Raw genomic sequence first — 17,438 nt, forward strand, 5'->3', positions numbered from 1 at the left:
CGCTGCAAAAGTGATGATATACAGTAAAAGGATATGGGGAAAAGAACTAGGATTTGGAATGCCACCAGCTCAGGTGTTGAAGTTAGCAGAGCCCAGATAGTTTGGGAAGAATAGCCTCCTGTGTTGAAGGTTCAGACTAAAGAATAGCCATTATTTTCTGTTTTCTCCTGAAGACTTTGACTCAACCAACCTCACCCTGTAAAAAAGCATATCAAAGCTTTAGAATAAATCACTCATGTATTTTAATATAATAATACTTGCATTTGATATAGCGCTTTTCACATCTTCTAGATATCTCAAAGCACTTCACAGAATATACAGTAAAGTGAATTGACTGTGTATTTTGTCGGCAATTGCGCACAGCAGTGTCCCACAAACAACCGTTATTACCCCTGAAAAAGCGATCCACGAATTGACTAACAACCGGGTTCTTACTTACCGCTAAGTAAACAGAGGAGTGTGGAGTAAGGATAGTTACCCAATGTTTCGCTCTGCCAGGAATCAAAGACAGGTCCTCTCGCTACAGGACTTTAACCAGGGAAATATGTGATTTAAAGACAATGACGAAGGTAAGATCGAAGAGAAGTGTTTTCAGGAGATTTTTGAAGATACAGGGCTTTGTAGGAACATTCCAGAGGGCAGGGACCGTCCTGCCTGAAAGCAAGCTAATCATAGTAAAGAGTAAGGAGTTATAAGAGCGGAGGGTGCAGGCTGGAATATAGGGCTGGAGATTACAACGTGTGAAACCATGAAGGAATTTGATAGGTCTTATTAGGGTATCGATCCAGGACTAGCCAAGTGGCTATTCTTTATATGTGAATCTTGACATCACAGCCGAGCCTGAACCAGTGTTCACCCACCTTCGCAATACAGTACATCACTTTTCAAAATATAAACACAATGCTGGACAGGTTCTTCAGCTCTGGAAGATAAAGACACTCATGTTTGGGTGAACCTCACACACTGAGTGATGTTTGATGCTTTTGCAACATTCTCACTGGTTCAATTGCAGGTTCTCAGCTGCTAAATTTTTCCTTTCTAAATCATTTTCCAATGTGATTACAAACATCTTTCCAGCAATTATGCTGCTTTTCTTTTCTTCCAAATTTTAGTTCAGGTGAGGAGTACTCTCATCCCTGGTTCAGAAGATTGTAATTTCAGTCTTCATGTCAGGACTTCAGCTCATAGTCCAGACTGCTGCTCAAGTGCTAGAGTGAGATTCTGTCTTTAAACTAATGTCCCGACTGCCTATTTAGGTTGAATTAAAAGGTCCACTCATACTATTGGAAAAGAGTTTCTTTCAGGGTCCAGGACAAAAACCCTGCAAATAATTTGGTCAAATAGCCTGTTTCCTTGCCATATCACTCTATGTAATTCTATGTATCATATAAAGGACAGCACCACCAACAATGCAGCACCCCCTGTACTACATTGGAATGTTAGTCTAGACAATATGCGCTCAAAGTCTTGACGTGAGGCTTGAACGTACAACCGTCTGCCTCAGAGGCAAGCCTGAGCCAGGCATATTGTTAGCTATTTGGGTTACCAAAGCTATTGGTTAGGTAAAGACAGAAGACATGTCTCACTGGGAGTGTTTTTCAGATGATTAACATGAGTTACATTTACTTGTGTGCTTACATCCTGACATCACAGTGCGGACTGCAGCTGTCATTGGATTAACTCCCAGCATCAAACATCCATCAGAGGAACAGAGGCTATGGTGTGGACAACTCTCTGAGGCGCTGGGTTTGATGTACAAGGGAGGAGGCAGTTTCAGTGTGTGTGTGCAGTTCAGTAATGAAAGTCATTATATGGTCATTCAGCCCAACTAGTCTGTGCCAGTGTTCATACCCTCTAACCACTCCTGAATTTCTCCCATACCCTTCTCCGTCAATTGTACATCTAACTTCCTCTTAAATGGAGTCCTGTAGCTCAGTGGTTAGAGCACTTGCTTTGCAAGCGAGAGAACTGGGTTCGTTTCCCGGCAGGGTAAAACCTTGGGCAAGTTTCCTTACTCCCCACACCTGATAATAATCCTTCAAGAAAAAAACCCATTAATAAATTGGTCACTTCAATCCACAACTGTTTGTGGGACACTGCTGTGCACAATTGGCTGCCGCATTTCACCCGCAAATATACAGTCAATTCACTTTAAAGTATATTCCATGAAGCGCTTTGAAACGTCTTGAAGATGTGAGAAGGCACTATATCAAATATAGGGATTATTATTATCTATACTACCTGAAGCAACCAACACTTTAAGCAGTGAGTTCCATAATCTTACTACCTTCTGCAGCAGCCACACCGACTGCCCCATTCCCCACCACACTCGCCAGCCACCCCGGGCCAACCTCTCCTCCCTTATCCCCATTTCCCCCACCCCTGCCTCAAACCTGGACCCCCCTCCCCTCCCACGCACCCTTCTGTCAACCGCTCCATCCACATCGGACTAAAAAATAATTTCTCTTTGACCGTGCCTTCAGCTCCCCTCTTGACTCTCTACCCCCTCCTCGCTCCCTCCCTTCCCTCCCCTCACCCTGACCATTTCCCCCTTGCTCGGGTCCTGACCCAACTGTACAGCGCCTTGGGACGTCCTCCCGACGTGAAAGGCGCTCAATAAATGGAATCTTGTTGTTGTTGTTGTTGAAGTAGTTCCTCTTAAATTCTCTTTAGATTCTCTAATTGCTATCTTACACCTACACACTATATATATCTTAAGTGGTGCCTCTTTGGAGCTGAAGTGGCTCCTAAGTGACATGCTTGTCAGAATAAAGCTATCTTCTGTGATGATCTCTAGTCCAGTTCCTGAGCCAGGTAGATCCGCAGTATTCCAGGGAACTGCTGCTCACAGCACAGCACAACCCAGCCTGGCTCAGCGGCAGGACAGGTCAGTCACTGGGGGCAGGGAATCATTCCACTCAGCTCCTGTTAACCTTGCAAGCCAAAGCCCCGAAGGGTAGGGTGGTCCTAGCTGGACAAGTAGTGGGAAAGCTTGCCAAACAGTGATATCAATAGCAAGCTATGCAGCTTTAGCTGGTTAGACTCCAGCAGTTACCCCAACGCCCACTCTTGGGTCCTGAAGCCTTGGCTATAGCCAACCTGTTCCTAATACTTTCTGGAATTAGGTAAGCAGGAAATATAATAATACAAGATTACATTTGCATCGTGCCTTTCATGTCGGCAGGACGTCCCAAGGTGCTGGACAGAGTACAGCATTTCAGACCCGAGCTGGGGTCAGGGGGGAGAAGGGAGGGGAAGGGGGTGACCAATCGCATGGTCAAAGAGGAGGGTTTTGAGGCTGGACTTGAAGGATAGGATGTCACAGAGATAGGGTGGGGCGAGACCATTGAGTGCTTTGTAGGTGAGGACCAGGATTTTGAACTGGATCCTCTGAAGGATAGGGAGCCAATGGAGTCAGGTGAGAGTGGGGGAGATGGGGTCACGGTGTTTGGTGCGGGAGAGGACATGGGCTGCAGAGTTAGTTCTGGATTATCTGCAGCCTGTGGAGGGAGGAGTTGGGAAGGCTGACAAGCAGGGCATTTGCATAGTCAAGCCTGGTGGTGATGAAGGCATGAACAAGAGTTTCAGCGGCCTGAGGGGTGAGGTAGTGGCGGAGTCGGGCGATGTTATAATAATAATAATCCTTGCATTTGATATAACACTTTTCACGTCTTCTAGACGTTTCAAAGCGCTTACACAGAATGTACTGTAAAGTGAACTGACCGTATATTTGTGGGCGAAATATGGCAGCCAAATGCGCACAGCAGTGTCCCACGAACAGTCATGGATTGAAATGTCCAATTTATTATTGTTTTGTTTTGGAGGGATTATTATCAGGCATGTGGAGTAAGGAAACTTGCCCAAGGTTTCGGTCTGCCGAGAATCGAACCCAGATCTCTCGCTTGAGAGACGAGTGCTCTAACCACTGAGCCACTAACAACTGGCTTGTATATCTCCAAGGAGAGAGAGCAATTCCATTCTAACAATCTATCTCTGGGATTTTCATGTGTAGATGGGATGCATGGAAATCTCAGCTTAGTTTGGATACTCTTAATTATTGGTGATGAGTTTCCACCTGTCAAGACACCCGGCTGACCAAAAAAAAGTCTTATTACCCGGGCCTCCTGGTTATTGAGGCTGAGAAAAACTACACTATTTTTACCTGAATGCCAGATTGAGGTGTGATCTCTCATTTGCTACATAAGCTGACCTTGTGGACTGTGAGAGTGACAAATCATTGGAAATATTTTATGTACTGGGTGTACACCAACAACTTGCACCCTGCACACAGGTAGTATCTCAGACACTTGTACATGCATCAACACGTGATGAGCAAAAGCTCACATGACCCATGTTCACTAGTCTAAGCAAGGGCTTAGGGACCCCACAGTGTGCAGACCCCACGAGAAGGAAGCTAGATGCCACAAGGCTTTTTCTCCATCCAGACTTCCTAATGTTCTTTCAAGCAAGAATTCAGAACTCGAGTTGAATAAAGTGAAGACAATCATTCGATGACAGAAAGCAGGTCACAACGACCGACTTGTTGCTCACAAACTTGCTGTAGGTCATGGTCAGAAGTGGTAAAAATGTGAATCCTCCTTCCTCAAGATGAAAAGATTCTTCCCTAATGAGAAGATAAACCTTGCATTTGAGACAGCGTTTATCCAGTCAAAAAATCTCAAAGTGCGTCATAGCTCACTGGTGTCCAGTTTGTTAACCATTTTAGCCATTTTTAGGCTATTGTGGCAGTCAATTTGCACAAAAGCAAAGTCCCACAAGCAGCATTGAGGAGAATTAATTTATCTGCAACTCCAACTGTGAGGAGATGCTGCACATGAGACACTGTCCGGCGTGGAGGGCGCTATATAAACCCAAGTTATTTTTGTTGTTGTTGAGACCAAAATCAAGGGGTTCCGCTCAGCCAACTGAGAACACCTCCCATCTCCCCCTCACACTCTGGCTTCTGTTCATCCTTGCCTCCACATCTTCAAACCTATTTCTCCCTACTCTCTCACCATTATAACCCAAATGAAACCCATCAGCTGTTCCCTTGACCCCATCCCTACCCTTCCTTACTCCCAGCTCCACCTCCTAGCTTCTCTGCTCACAGACCTCAACAATCTCTCTGTCCACTGGCACTGTTCCCATCCCCTTAAAAAACAGCATAATCACCCTTATTCTCAGAAAACCTTCCCTCAACTCATCCCTCTTCTCAAACTACAGCCCCATCTCTAACCATCCTTTCCTTTCCAAGGTCCTTGAATGAGTCGTTGAACATGGAATGAGTTGTTGCTTTACAGCTTTGCTCCTTCCTCTCTTGCCACTTCCTTCATGAACCCCTCCAATCGGGTTTCCGTGCCACCCACAGCACAGAAACAGCCCTGGTCAAAGTGACAAATAACATTTGTCCATCTGAGACCAGGGCTCCCTCTGCCTCCTCGTCCTCCTTGACCTCTCTGCTTCCTTTGATACTGTTGACCACTCTATCCCCCTCCACTCCCTCTCCTCTCACCTCAACCTTCATGGTTCTGTCCTTGACTGGTTTGGATCCTATCTCTTACACCACCTCCACTTCTTCTCCACAAGTGGTTTCTCCTCCAGCCCCCGTACCATCTTATACGGTGTTCCTCAGGGCTCTGTCCTTGGTCTCCTCCTCTTCAATATCTATATGCTCCCTCTTGGTAACATCATCTGCAGAAACGCGGTTAAATTCCACATGTATCTCTATCTCTCTGCCTCCACCCTTGACTTCAGAACCACTGCTGTCCTGAGAGAATATCTGTCAGACATCAAGTCCTGGATGCGAGCTAAATTTCTTCAGTTGAACATCAACAAGGCCGAAGCCATCCGGATTGGCTCGTCAGTGCCTCCACACCTCAGGCATGGAGACAGCTTCATCATCCAGTTGCACACTCCCCCTCACTGAGCCAGTCCAGAACCTTGGGGCCTTGTTTGACCCTCAACTATCCTTTCTACCCCACATCTGTGCCATAACCTGCCCGTCTTCCCCACCTCTGCAACATCGCCCGGCTCCACCACTGTTTCACACCGCAGGACGCCGAAACCCTCATTCACGCATTCATAACATCCAGGCTTGACTAACAAACTCGTTTGTCGGCCTCCCCAACTCCTCCCTCCATCAGCTGCAGATCATCCAGAACTCTACAACCCGTGTTCTCTCCTGCACCAGGCTCCATGGTTCAAATCCTACCTTTCACACCATCTGCACTTTATCTACTTCTCCTCCAGCCCACGCAGTCTCGTGCTGCAGTCCTCGGCGCTCGTTCTTGGTCCTCTCCTCTTCAATATCTACATGCTACCTCTTGATGACATCATCCACAGATGTGGGGCCAACTTCCAGATGCGGATGACACCCAACTCTACCTCTCTGCCTCCACCCTCGACTCCAGGACTACAGTCCTGACAGAATGTCTGTCAGACATCAAGGTCTGATCATCAACAAGACCGAGGCTCTCCTGATTGGCTCCGTCAGCACCTCCACATCTCAGGTGCTGGCATTATCACCTTCCAGGGAGGCACACTGCACCTCACTGAGCCAGTTCAGAACCTCGGCGTCTTGTTTGACCTACCCTTTCTACCCCACATCTGTTCCATGACCCGCTCTGCCTTCCTCCCACTGCCACATCGCCTGGCTCCACCACTGCATCACTCCTCAAGCCGCCGAAACCCTCATCCATGTGTTCATCACATCTAGGCTCGACTACACCAACTCCCCGCTCGTCAGCCTTCCCCTTTTTTCCAAAAGCTGCAGATCACCCAGAACTCTGCAGCCCGTCCTTTCCTGCACCAGGCTCCGTGACCCTATCACCCCCATCCTTGCCTGACTCCACTGACTTCCCATGACACAGATGCTATAGTTCAAGATCCTGATCCCCACATTCAAATCCCTCCACGGCCTCTCTTTCCCCCTACTCTGCAACCAGCTAACCCCATATCGAACTGACTCTCAGCAGACTATAGCGCCTCATCACATCTTCGAGATGTCTCAAAGCGCTTCACAGAATGTACTGTAAAGTGAATTGACTGTATATTTTATGGGCAAAACCTTGGATTATTTTCTCAACACAGTACTCGCCCCCCTCTCCAGTATTACCTCCTGCCTATCGCTCAGCAAGTGTGTTTAAATCTAGTCTTTGGTTTCACTACCCAATGAATTTACGCACTTGCTTAGCACATAGTTTCATCAGGATAAATAAACGCCCAGACAATCAAAATCATCCTTTATTACCATCTTAAGTACATTTACAAACCATTTCAGAGACTCCAGCAGAACACTGGCATTCAATAGCTTGAACATTTAACATCGCAAAGCTTTTGACAAAAATGCATTGAGGACACGCTTTGACAATTGCGAAGTATGACCTTGAGTTTGGTGTAGACAAAGTTTTCAGCTTCAACGTTATCCTCTTCCAAATGAAAGATGTGAAACCAGTGGTTTCAATGAGAAGATATTTCAGCTACCAACACAGTGATTAGGAGACCTCTGTGTTGCCCACTTTGAATCTTAGCTTCTTACTGTTCCAGAGATGCCTGGAGAGATTCCTGGCACATACTCTAAGCACACAGGTTGGGGCAGCTGTCGCTGGCTCCTGAAGGCACCTGGGCTCTGTTCATCCCTGGGAGATAATGAACTCACCACGTGTGGCTCTACCTCTTTGTTTGGGGTGCAGCATGGTATTGCAGTGTATTACAATCTCACATGGTCAGTCCTTTCCCATTCTAACCCTCCTCCAGTGTAAAAGCAGCAATGACACTGAGAGTCTCTGTGGTTTACACATAATCACAAACTGCACCTACATAGATGAAGTCTCTAAAGATTTTACATGATCATTTCACCTCGGAAAGATTAAGGTGATCTTGAACTTGATTCCACAGAACAGCTCCTTATTAACCAAGTTTGCAAGACAGCAATTGTCCTTTCTGACAATTGCTGCCCTGTCTTTGATTTACTTACACAAAACACAAAACTCTGGTCATTTGAATTTGAGACCTCTGAGTTTGGTTCGTCTCAGTGCCACTCTTCGCAGTGAATCAACCACTGAGTTCTCAAGAAGAACCAACCTTTGTTCTTTCACCCAATGTAGTAACATGGGATCTAGTGACTGCCAAGCACCAGGCAGGAGTGTGAGACAACTGAAGTGAGATAAATAACTGACCATTTTTTGGCAAAGTTGGGGAAGGAAGAGAAAGTACAGGTTGACCAAAAAGTTGATACCATTACAATGGTATAAATATTAAAGAATTTTTTTTTAGATAATAGGGTAGATATCACTACTTTTTGGTCACCATGCAAAAGCAGTACCCGTAAAATGCAAACGTTTTGCTCAAAAGCAAGTATTTGCTCCTGTCTACAGTGTTTGGGTTTGCTGTTTCCTTCCCTCCTTCTCTCCCCTCCCCCATAGAAATCTCACATCTGTGTTACATCTGTAATAACACAGCCAGCTGTGAGTTTGTGAGACAGTTCATGTGGTGCGGAGGCACAGTGCAAGAGGCCATCTCAGCACCCTCACAGAGAGCAAGAGATTGAGCGAGATCAAGAGTGTGAGAGAGACACACACATAGGCGTACATTTGTGTGCATACACACGCACAGGCACACACACACACATAAAGGCAGAGAGAGATGCTATTTTGCACATGGAGCCTGTCCAGCGTTCTCGCATGTCTTTTCTTTCAACGAAATCTCCTTACTCAGCATAACCAACTCTCTCAGCTCTCGGTTTTCCAGCTAAAAAAGGAGAAATGTCCACAGGAGCTGCAGTTACACGGCGTCATTCATATCAAATCACAACAGAGTCTTTCACACACTGAGAAAGAAACGAGAAATGTAGAGGTGACCAAAGGCATGAACAAAGAGATAAAATCTTTAGAAAGTAAGGAAATGCAGTGAGGTAAAGTAGTTCTGGAAGTACTTTTAAGAGAAAGTGGTGCAGTGATTGAGGACTTAATAATAAAAATAATCGTTGCATTTGATATAACGCCTTATCATGTCTTCAAGGTATCTCAAAGCGCCTCACAGAATACACTGTAAAGTGAATTAAGTGTATATTTTGTGGGCGAAATGCGGCAGCCGATTAGGAACAGCAGTGTCCCACAAATTGCTGTGGATTGAGTGACCAAATTTATTTTTTTTCTTCAAGAGATTATTACCCGCTGGTAAAGTGATCCGTCAATTGACTAACAACCGGGTTCCTACTTACTGCTACTGCGCGGTAAACAGAGGCATGTGGAGTAAGGAAACTTGCCCAATGATCCGCCCTGCCTGGGTTCTCTCACTTGCAAGGCAAGTGCTGTAACTACTGAGCTACAGGATTCCACTTAGTGGGGCAGGGAGTGGGGAACAAGCAGTAAACCGCAGACACAATGGGCTGAGGCATTGCGGTGAGGAAGATTGGACAGAAAGAGTGAGAGAGACTGAAGAGGGAAGTGAAAATGTGAAAGAGGGTCTCAAAAATCATTGCACTGAGGGACAAGGAGCCAGCGGACCTCAGCAGCATATAAGCTGGTAGGACAGAATGTGACCATGAAATTGTGGATGAGATGAAGTGGATCCAGAGAGGACAGAGGGGAGAGCATCACAGAAATCAAACTTCAAGAAACGCAATGGACAAGGGCTACAAAAGCAGGGTGGATTCATGCATCGTGAAGAAGGGCCACCCCTCCTGATCTCAACTCCCAGGTGGGTCCAAATCCCTGACTGTCCAGCGCCTTGGGACGTCTTCCCGATGCGAAAGGCTCTGTGTAAATGTAATTTGTTGTTGAGAAGGAAAGAACAAAGGATAGATTGGCAGTAAGTGGGTTTAATGGGTACATCATTAGTCTTTACTATCAGGGTAAAGACTTCAGAAGCCTACCTCCAGCTGCGCTACCTTCTCCTGAACGCGACAGGAACGATGGTCGTCCATCTGAACAGCTCTCCTCATGACTGTGCCCATGTCACAGATCTGCTCCACTTTTGTCTGCAGCTCCTAGAAGTTTAATAATAATCCTTACATTTAATACAATGTTCAGAACATCAAAACAGTTCAAAGCAGTAATTATTGTATAGTGACTTATGTATTTGGAGGTGAACACATGGATTCTTTGTCATCCACCTTGGTAAGCAGACAGGATCTCAATTTAACATCTCATCCAAAAGCTGAGACACCTGTGACGTAAGGCGTGAACGATGCTCCTTCGGACGTCTTCCAGACAGGAAAGGCGCTATACAAATATAATTTGTTGTTGTTGAACCAAGACACTATGGAAAATAAATGAAAGTATAGAAACAACCTAGAATCAGTCAGGGAAACAAAATACTACCAACGAGTGTCAGGCTCTGCCATTGTTAACCGCTCTGAGACAATACCCCGGCGTGAATGGTGCTATATAAATGCAAGCTGTTGTCATGTTTCATGCCATGTTAACCTCAGAGGGGACCTTAGTCACTATCCCTTGGCTTCTGCTAGGGATGATGTTGGTGGATGAAAAGATGAGTTAGTCAGAGGCAACTTTACTACTGTGTATACCCTGGAGCGCTCGATGTTAATATAGAGGGATGTTTTGCTGATTCGTTGCAGGTAGATTCACTGACAGGTACACAATAACTTTGCCCATCACTAACCCACTACAGGAGACGTGAGGAGCAGTGCTTGGGTGCCCAAATATTATTAATAATAATAATCTCTGCAATTGATATAGCACCTTATCACGTCTTCGAGAAGTCTCAAAGCGCTTCACAGAATATACTGTTAAGTGAATTGACTGTATTTTTTGTCGGTAAAGTGCGGCAGCCAATTGCACACAATCAGTGACCAAAATATTTTTTTGTTGAAGGGATTATTATCCCCGGAAAGGGATACGCCAATCGAAAAACAACCAGGTTCCTAGTTACTTCTAGTGTGCAGTAAGGAAACCTGCGTGTGGAGTAAGGAAACTTGCCTAAGGTTTTGCCTTGCCCGGGAATCAAACCCAGCTTCTCTCGCTTGGGAGGAGAGTGCTCTAACCACTAAGCTACAGGACTCCACAAAGGGGGAAGGGTTCCATTTCCAGCACTGGAGCACTTTGATGAGAACCCCAGCAAATGGGTTGCAAACTGTGCCAGACTTCACAGTTAGGAACCTGTCTCATTCTCTCCTAATGTAAAGATTATTACAGTGATAACATCGCATTGGTACAGACACTGCATCTTGTTTTCTAGGAAAAATCCTGGAGTAAGGGAAGGGGGGAGTATGGGAGTAAGCTGGAGTAAGATGATGCAGTAATTACCTGGGAGTGCTCCTGGTGTAAGTTGTTGACCAGTGTTATATCTGTTTTTTGCTTCATTGCCAGAAATTGCAACATCTGTTTCCTGTATTTACTCATTATGAGTTCCAAGGCATAGTGATGCTCCTCCAGGGAAAGCCACAGCTCTGATAGGAGGAAGCAGCACTTAAGACAAGATTCAACATATACAGAGCTTTAAAATGGCAAAAACATTCTCACCAGATAATCTTTGCGGTGCGCTCAAATACTGCCATGTTTCACCCCCAATTATACAAAACAGAATCTCCACAACAGAGCTGCTCTCATCCCACACATATGGTGTGGAGAAGCTTCTTCATGTCTCCACTAATCCTAAGGGGCATCTATCATATCTTGCTATGTATCATGTTCTGAAATTAAATGACAAGATAAGTTCTACAGAATGTAGATCCATATTGTTCATGTACATATACAAATTGTGCATGTATGTATACACTGTGCTCTATAAGCATGCATATATGGATGTGTTTTGGGCATGCGCGCTCAGGTGGCGTGCGCGTGCTGTAGATGCACGTGTGTGCGTATGCTGTATGCATGTCTACATTGCGTGTGTGTGATACATGTGTGCTCTGTGTGTGTGTGTGTGTGTGTAGTGTTTGCGCGGTGCATGCTTCTGCATTCAGTGTACATGTGTGCAAAGATGAGAACGAATGCTGTGACATTTACTTTAGTGGAGTCCTGTAGCTCAGTGGTTAGAGCACTCGCCTCGCAAACGAGAGACCAGGGTTCAATTCTCAGGCAGGGCGAAATGTTGGAAAGCTTCCTTACTCCACGTGCCTGTTTACTAGCAGTAAGTAGGAACCTAGTTGTTAGTTGATTGGCGGATCACTTTTCTGGGAGTAATAATTCCTTCAATAATAATAATAAATTAGTCGCTTCAATTCACGACTGTCTGTGGGACACTGCTATGTACAATTGGCTGCCACATTTCGCCCACAAAATATATAGTCAGTACAGTTTACAATATATTCTGTGAAGCGCTTTGAGACATCTCAAAGATGTGATAAATTGCTGTATCAAATGCAAGGATTATTGGCATTATTTTCACAGCAAGTTTCAAGAATAGCAGCAGTCAGTTTTCCCTCTAATCACCCAGAGAATGCATTAATCCCAAGCTTTGGGTGCTAGTACATCACGTCCCACTGCCCTGGGGATGGTGTTGGGAGATGGAGAACAGCGATAAGCTCAGATAATAAACATCTTGGTTTTAAGGATGCAATTCCAGAACTTCACTTTGCAAGACAGTTCTATTCAAGGCAGGAGAGCGAGAGAGAGAGAGACAGTGGCTGCAGTTAGGCATGAGAAAGCAAAGCTTTCAGCTAAAGACAGTCATTTGTAGAAGTTGATCTGCCTTAACAGGAATCCTCAGAGCACTATCAACAATTAGCACAGAATTGTCTGAATTGGCAGTGACATCCAGTGGCAGAAAACAAGCAGTGCATAAAGCCTCTATGAACGAGAAGCGTCTGGGGCTCGATGTGAATTTCTTTGATTAACAATTTGTCACTAGAACACACAGTTTGATAATGAAAGACGCAAGACCTTTGTTTTCCTGGTGCAGCTCCCGGATCTGTGTGTTTTCCTGCAAGAGGATGGCGTGTGGTTTGTGATTCGCTAGCTGGTTCAACTCTACAACATCTTCATGGTTCTGAAAACAGAAAGGGCAACATTATTGGGGATGGAGAAGGTCAAAAAAGAGTCAGTGAGATGGGCGAGAAGGATGTACATCCCCAATGCGAATGTGAGGCCTCCTAAAAGGTCCAGGGAAACAAAGTACCCAATCAATGCACTTTACAGCACATTCTGTGAAGTGCTTTGAGACGTCTCAAATATGTGATAAGGCGCAATATCAAATGCAAGGATTATTATTAAACTAAACTAAATGAGGTAGATTATGAATCAAAATGTCTCAAAGTGTTTCACAGTAACTATTGTTAAGTTCGGTGATTGTGCATCGGATACATTGGCAAATGTATCAGCCAATTTGCACAAGCACTCTCGGACGCTACCCTGCGCGCGGATGCTATATAAATGCAAGTTGTTGTTACGCACAGCACAACCTCATAAACACCCAAGAGGTGAATGGACAATTAATTGGGAGGAGTGTAGGCGAGCGGACCACCAGAGTCTCCCATCTCTTTTCAAATAACATAATTTTGCCCTCAAAACACAGTGAAACAACTTAACAGTATATGCTGTGAAGCACTTTTTGAGATGTCTTGATACATGATAATAATAATAATCCTTGCATTTGATATAGCGCTTTTCACGTCGGGAGGACGTCCCAAAGCGCTTCACAGAACACACTGTAAAGTGAATTGACTGTATATTTGTGGGCGAACGCGGCAGCCAATTGCGCACAGCAATGTCCCACAAACAGTCGTGGATTGAAAATGACCAATTTATTATTGTTTTTGGTTTTGGAGGGAGTATTATTAGGCTCTGTGTGGAGTAAGGAAACTTGCCCAAGGTTTCGCCCTCTGCCTGGAATTGAACTCAGGTCTCTCACTTGCAAAGCGAGTGCTCTAACCACTGAGCTACAGGACTCCACTGAGATGCTATATCAAATGCAAGGATTACTACTATTATTATTATGGGAATCTTTAACATCCAACTGAACGATCAGAGAGGCCCTTGGTCTTAACTTCTCATCCAAAGTAAGCAAGTGCCAACAATGCAGTGCTCCCTCAGCACCAACTGGAATGTCAGCTTCGACCGGGAGCTCAAAGGTCTTGATATCAGACTTGAACCCACAACTTTCTGACTCAGAAGAGAGAACCAACTGAGCCTAGCCGACCGGCTATATATGGGTCAAAACTTACCCTGTCTGGGAACCCTGTTCCGACTTCTTTCATACTCTCCACGCGCCTGTTGAGTGTGGTCGTCTGTTCGATCAGAGACTCGGCCGCATTGTCGTGGTCCTTCAGCCGTTCCACCAGAGCCTTTGCATCCGTCAGCACCTTCTCTATAGTACACGTCATCCTGCAGAGTGCAAACAGGAGATGAGCTTTGGTGTTTGTGGAGTCCTGTAGCTCAGTGGTTAGAGCATTCGCCTCGCAGACGAGAGGCCCTGGGTTCAATTCCTGGTCAGGGCGAAATGTTGGGCAAGTTTCCTTATTCCACAGGGCCTGTTTACTCAGCATGAAGTAGGAACGGGCTGAGAGGCAGTGGCGATTGCCCTCCCCCCACCCCCGGCTCCGTCCCTGTTAAGCCGTCCCACAGAATTAATAATAGCCCTTACGTTTGATATCGGCCAAATCACGTCTTCAAGACGTCTCAAAGTGCTTAACTGGAAACACTTAAAGTGGACGGACGGTGTATTTTGTGGGCGATTGCGCACAGCAGTGTCCCACAAACAGCCGGAGGCCGACGTGACCAATTTATTATTGTTTTTTTTGGAGGAATTATTATCCCCGGAAAGTGATGCCAATCGACTGACGACCAGGTTTGCATTTACTGCTCGTGAACGGGGACGTGTGGAGTCAGGAAACCTGAACCCGATCCTCTGACTTGTGAGGCGAGTGTCCAACCGGAGGCTCAGGACCGCTGTCACAGGGCGCGGAGGCGGTGTTGAACGCACCTGTTGTTGAGGACAGACACAGACTGCGCTTTTGCTGATGTTTATATATCTGCTGTCGGGGCCGCCACTCGCCCTCCGCCCCCCAATCCCGCGCCGCGCGCGCTACTGCCGGCGGCCGCTCTCCGCTCTCTCCAGTCCCCGAACCGCCGCCATCTTCCGCCCCTCCCGCCTCGCCCCACTTCCGGCTCCGGTACGTCACTTCCTCCTCCAGCCTGGGTCCTGGCCCCGCCCCGTTACCCCCTCACTGTGCTGGGGGTCCTGGCCCCGCCCCGTTACCCCCTCACTGTGCTGGGGGTCCTGGCCCCGCCCCGTTACCCCCTCACTGTGCTGGGGGTCCTGGCCCCGCCCCGTTACCCCTCACTGTGCTGGGGGTCCTGGCCCCGCCCCGTTACCCCTCACTGTGCTGGGGGTCCTGGCCCCGGCCCGTTACCCCCTCACTGTGCTGGGGGTCCTGGCCCCGCCCCGTTACCCCCTCACTGTGCTGGGGTCCTGGCCCCGCCCCGTTACCCCCTCACTGTGCTGGGGTCCTGGCCCCGCCCCGTTACCCCCTCACTGTGCTGGGGGTCCTGGCCCCGCCCCGTTACCCCCTCACTGTGCTGGGGGTCCTGGCCCCGCCCCGTTACCCCCTCACTGTGCTGGGGTCCTGGCCCCGCCCCGTTACCCCCTCACTGTGCTGGGGTCCTGGCCCCGCCCCGTTACCCCCTCACTGTGCTGGGGTCCTGGCCCCGCCCCGTTACCCCCTCACTGTGCTGGGGGTCCTGGCCCCGCCCCGTTACCCCCTCACTGTGCTGGGGTTCCTGGCCCCGCCCCGTTACCCCCTCACTGTGCTGGGGTCCTGGCCCCGCCCCGTTACCCCCTCACTGTGCTGGGGTCCTGGCCCGCCCCGTTACCCCTCACTGTGCTGGGGTCTGGCCCCGCCCCGTTACCCCCTCACTGTGCTGGGGTCCTGGCCCCGCCCCGTTACCCCTCACTGTGCTGGGGGTCCTGGCCCCGCCCCGTTACCCCCTCACTGTGCTGGGGGTCCTGGCCCCGCCCCGTTACCCCCTCACTGTGCTGGGGGTCCTGGCCCCGCCCCGTTACCCCCTCACTGTGCTGGGGGTCCTGGCCCCGCCCCGTTACCCCCTCACTGTGCTGGGGGTCCCTCGCCCCGTTACCCCCTCACTGTGCTGGGGGCCCCGTTACCCCCTCACTGTGCTGGGGTCCTGGCCCCGCCCCGTTACCCCCTCACTGTGCTGGGGTCCTGGCCCCGCCCCGTTACCCCCTCACTGTGCTGGGGTCCTGGCCCCGCCCCGTTACCCCCTCACTGTGCTGGGGTCCTGGCCCCGCCCCGTTACCCCCTCACTGTGCTGGGGGTCCTGGCCCCGCCCCGTTACCCCCTCACTGTGCTGGGGGTCCTGGCCCCGCCCCGTTACCCCCTCACTGTGCTGGGGGTCCTGGTTGCTGGTGCCCGGCTGGAATCACAATGAGTTTACTTTCCAGGGATGTCCCACTGATCCTCTCAGACGCAGTTCGTCCATTAGATTTCCTCTCAGATATTACCTTTCAAATCTTATCGAATGATTCTTTGCAATTCAACCCTCCACACCCGGGGTTTGAGGTTACACGTTTCCTTACTCCACACACCACTGTTTACTTGGCAGTCAGTAGGAACCCAGTTGTTCGTCAATTGGCTTTTCCGGGGGTAATAATCCCTTCAAAATAAATAATAATTTGGTCACTCAATCCACGACTGTCTGCGGGACACTGCTGTGAGCAATTGGCTGCTGCGTTTCGCCCACAAAATATACAATCAATTCACAGTTTACTCTGTGAAGCGTTTTGAGATGTATCGAAGCCGCGATAAGCCGGTATATCAAATGCAAGAATTATTATTATCGGCCTTGGTGCTATAAACAGCACCGTCTGTAAAGCTCTGGCAGGGTCCTTATGTGGAGTGAGTCAGGACTGTATGGACCAGTCTAGGTGGAGCCCTGATGGTTTTTTCAGGTTTAAGGTTTAAACCATTTTCAGGTTTAAGATCTTTTGCTCTACCTCAACAATGTATTATGACACGAGGCTCAGAGTAACCCTCCAGTGAACTGACGAAAATCTTTCCATTCCGCTTTACACACACTCACATGATCGCAGCTGCCATCGTGGAGTCCTGTAGCTCAGTGGTTAGAGCACTCGCTTTGCAAGTGAGAGACCTGAGTTCAATTCCAGGCAGAGGGCGAAACCTCGGGCAAGTTTCCTTACTCCACACAGAGCCTAATAACAATCCCTCCAAAACAAAACAATAATAAATTGGTCATTTTCAATCTACGACTGTTTGTGGGACATTGCTGTGCGCAATTGGCTGCCGCGTTCGCCCACAAATATACAGTCAATTCACTTTACAGTGTGTTCTGTGAAGCGCTTTGGGACGTCCTCCCGACGTGAAAAGCGCTATATCAAATGCAAGGATTATTATTATTATTATTATTAATGGCCTGAATCCTAGTAAGCTTTCTGCTATCTCAAACGTGTCCCTAACCCAATCTTGTGGAGAAGACTTCTATTTTGCTTTGGTCTGGATT

General features: G+C 47.7%; 1 protein-coding gene across 2 annotated transcripts; it reads right to left on the reverse strand.

Annotated features, from left to right (window-relative positions):
* LOC103183884 (suppressor of IKBKE 1) lies at positions 1-15,057 on the reverse strand. Of its 2 annotated transcripts, none has more exons than XM_042342195.1 (6): positions 14,884-15,057; positions 14,126-14,285; positions 12,846-12,951; positions 11,268-11,410; positions 9,875-9,988; positions 1-196 (listed from the first exon to the last, which is right to left on the reverse strand). In XM_042342195.1, the coding sequence occupies exons 2-6, from the start codon at positions 14,282-14,284 to the stop codon at positions 182-184; spliced, it is 537 nt and encodes a 178-aa protein (XP_042198129.1). In that variant the 5' UTR covers position 14,285; positions 14,884-15,057; the 3' UTR covers positions 1-181. The 2 variants fall into 2 exon arrangements, with proteins under 2 accessions (XP_042198129.1, XP_007899812.1); XM_007901621.2 differs by lacking the exon at positions 1-196 and adding an exon at positions 7,225-8,748.
* Positions 15,058-17,438: the final 2,381 nt, after the last annotated feature.

Source organism: Callorhinchus milii, unplaced genomic scaffold (genome assembly GCF_018977255.1).
Source record: "Callorhinchus milii isolate IMCB2004 unplaced genomic scaffold, IMCB_Cmil_1.0 Scaffold19, whole genome shotgun sequence".
NCBI lineage: Eukaryota > Metazoa > Chordata > Chondrichthyes > Chimaeriformes > Callorhinchidae > Callorhinchus > Callorhinchus milii.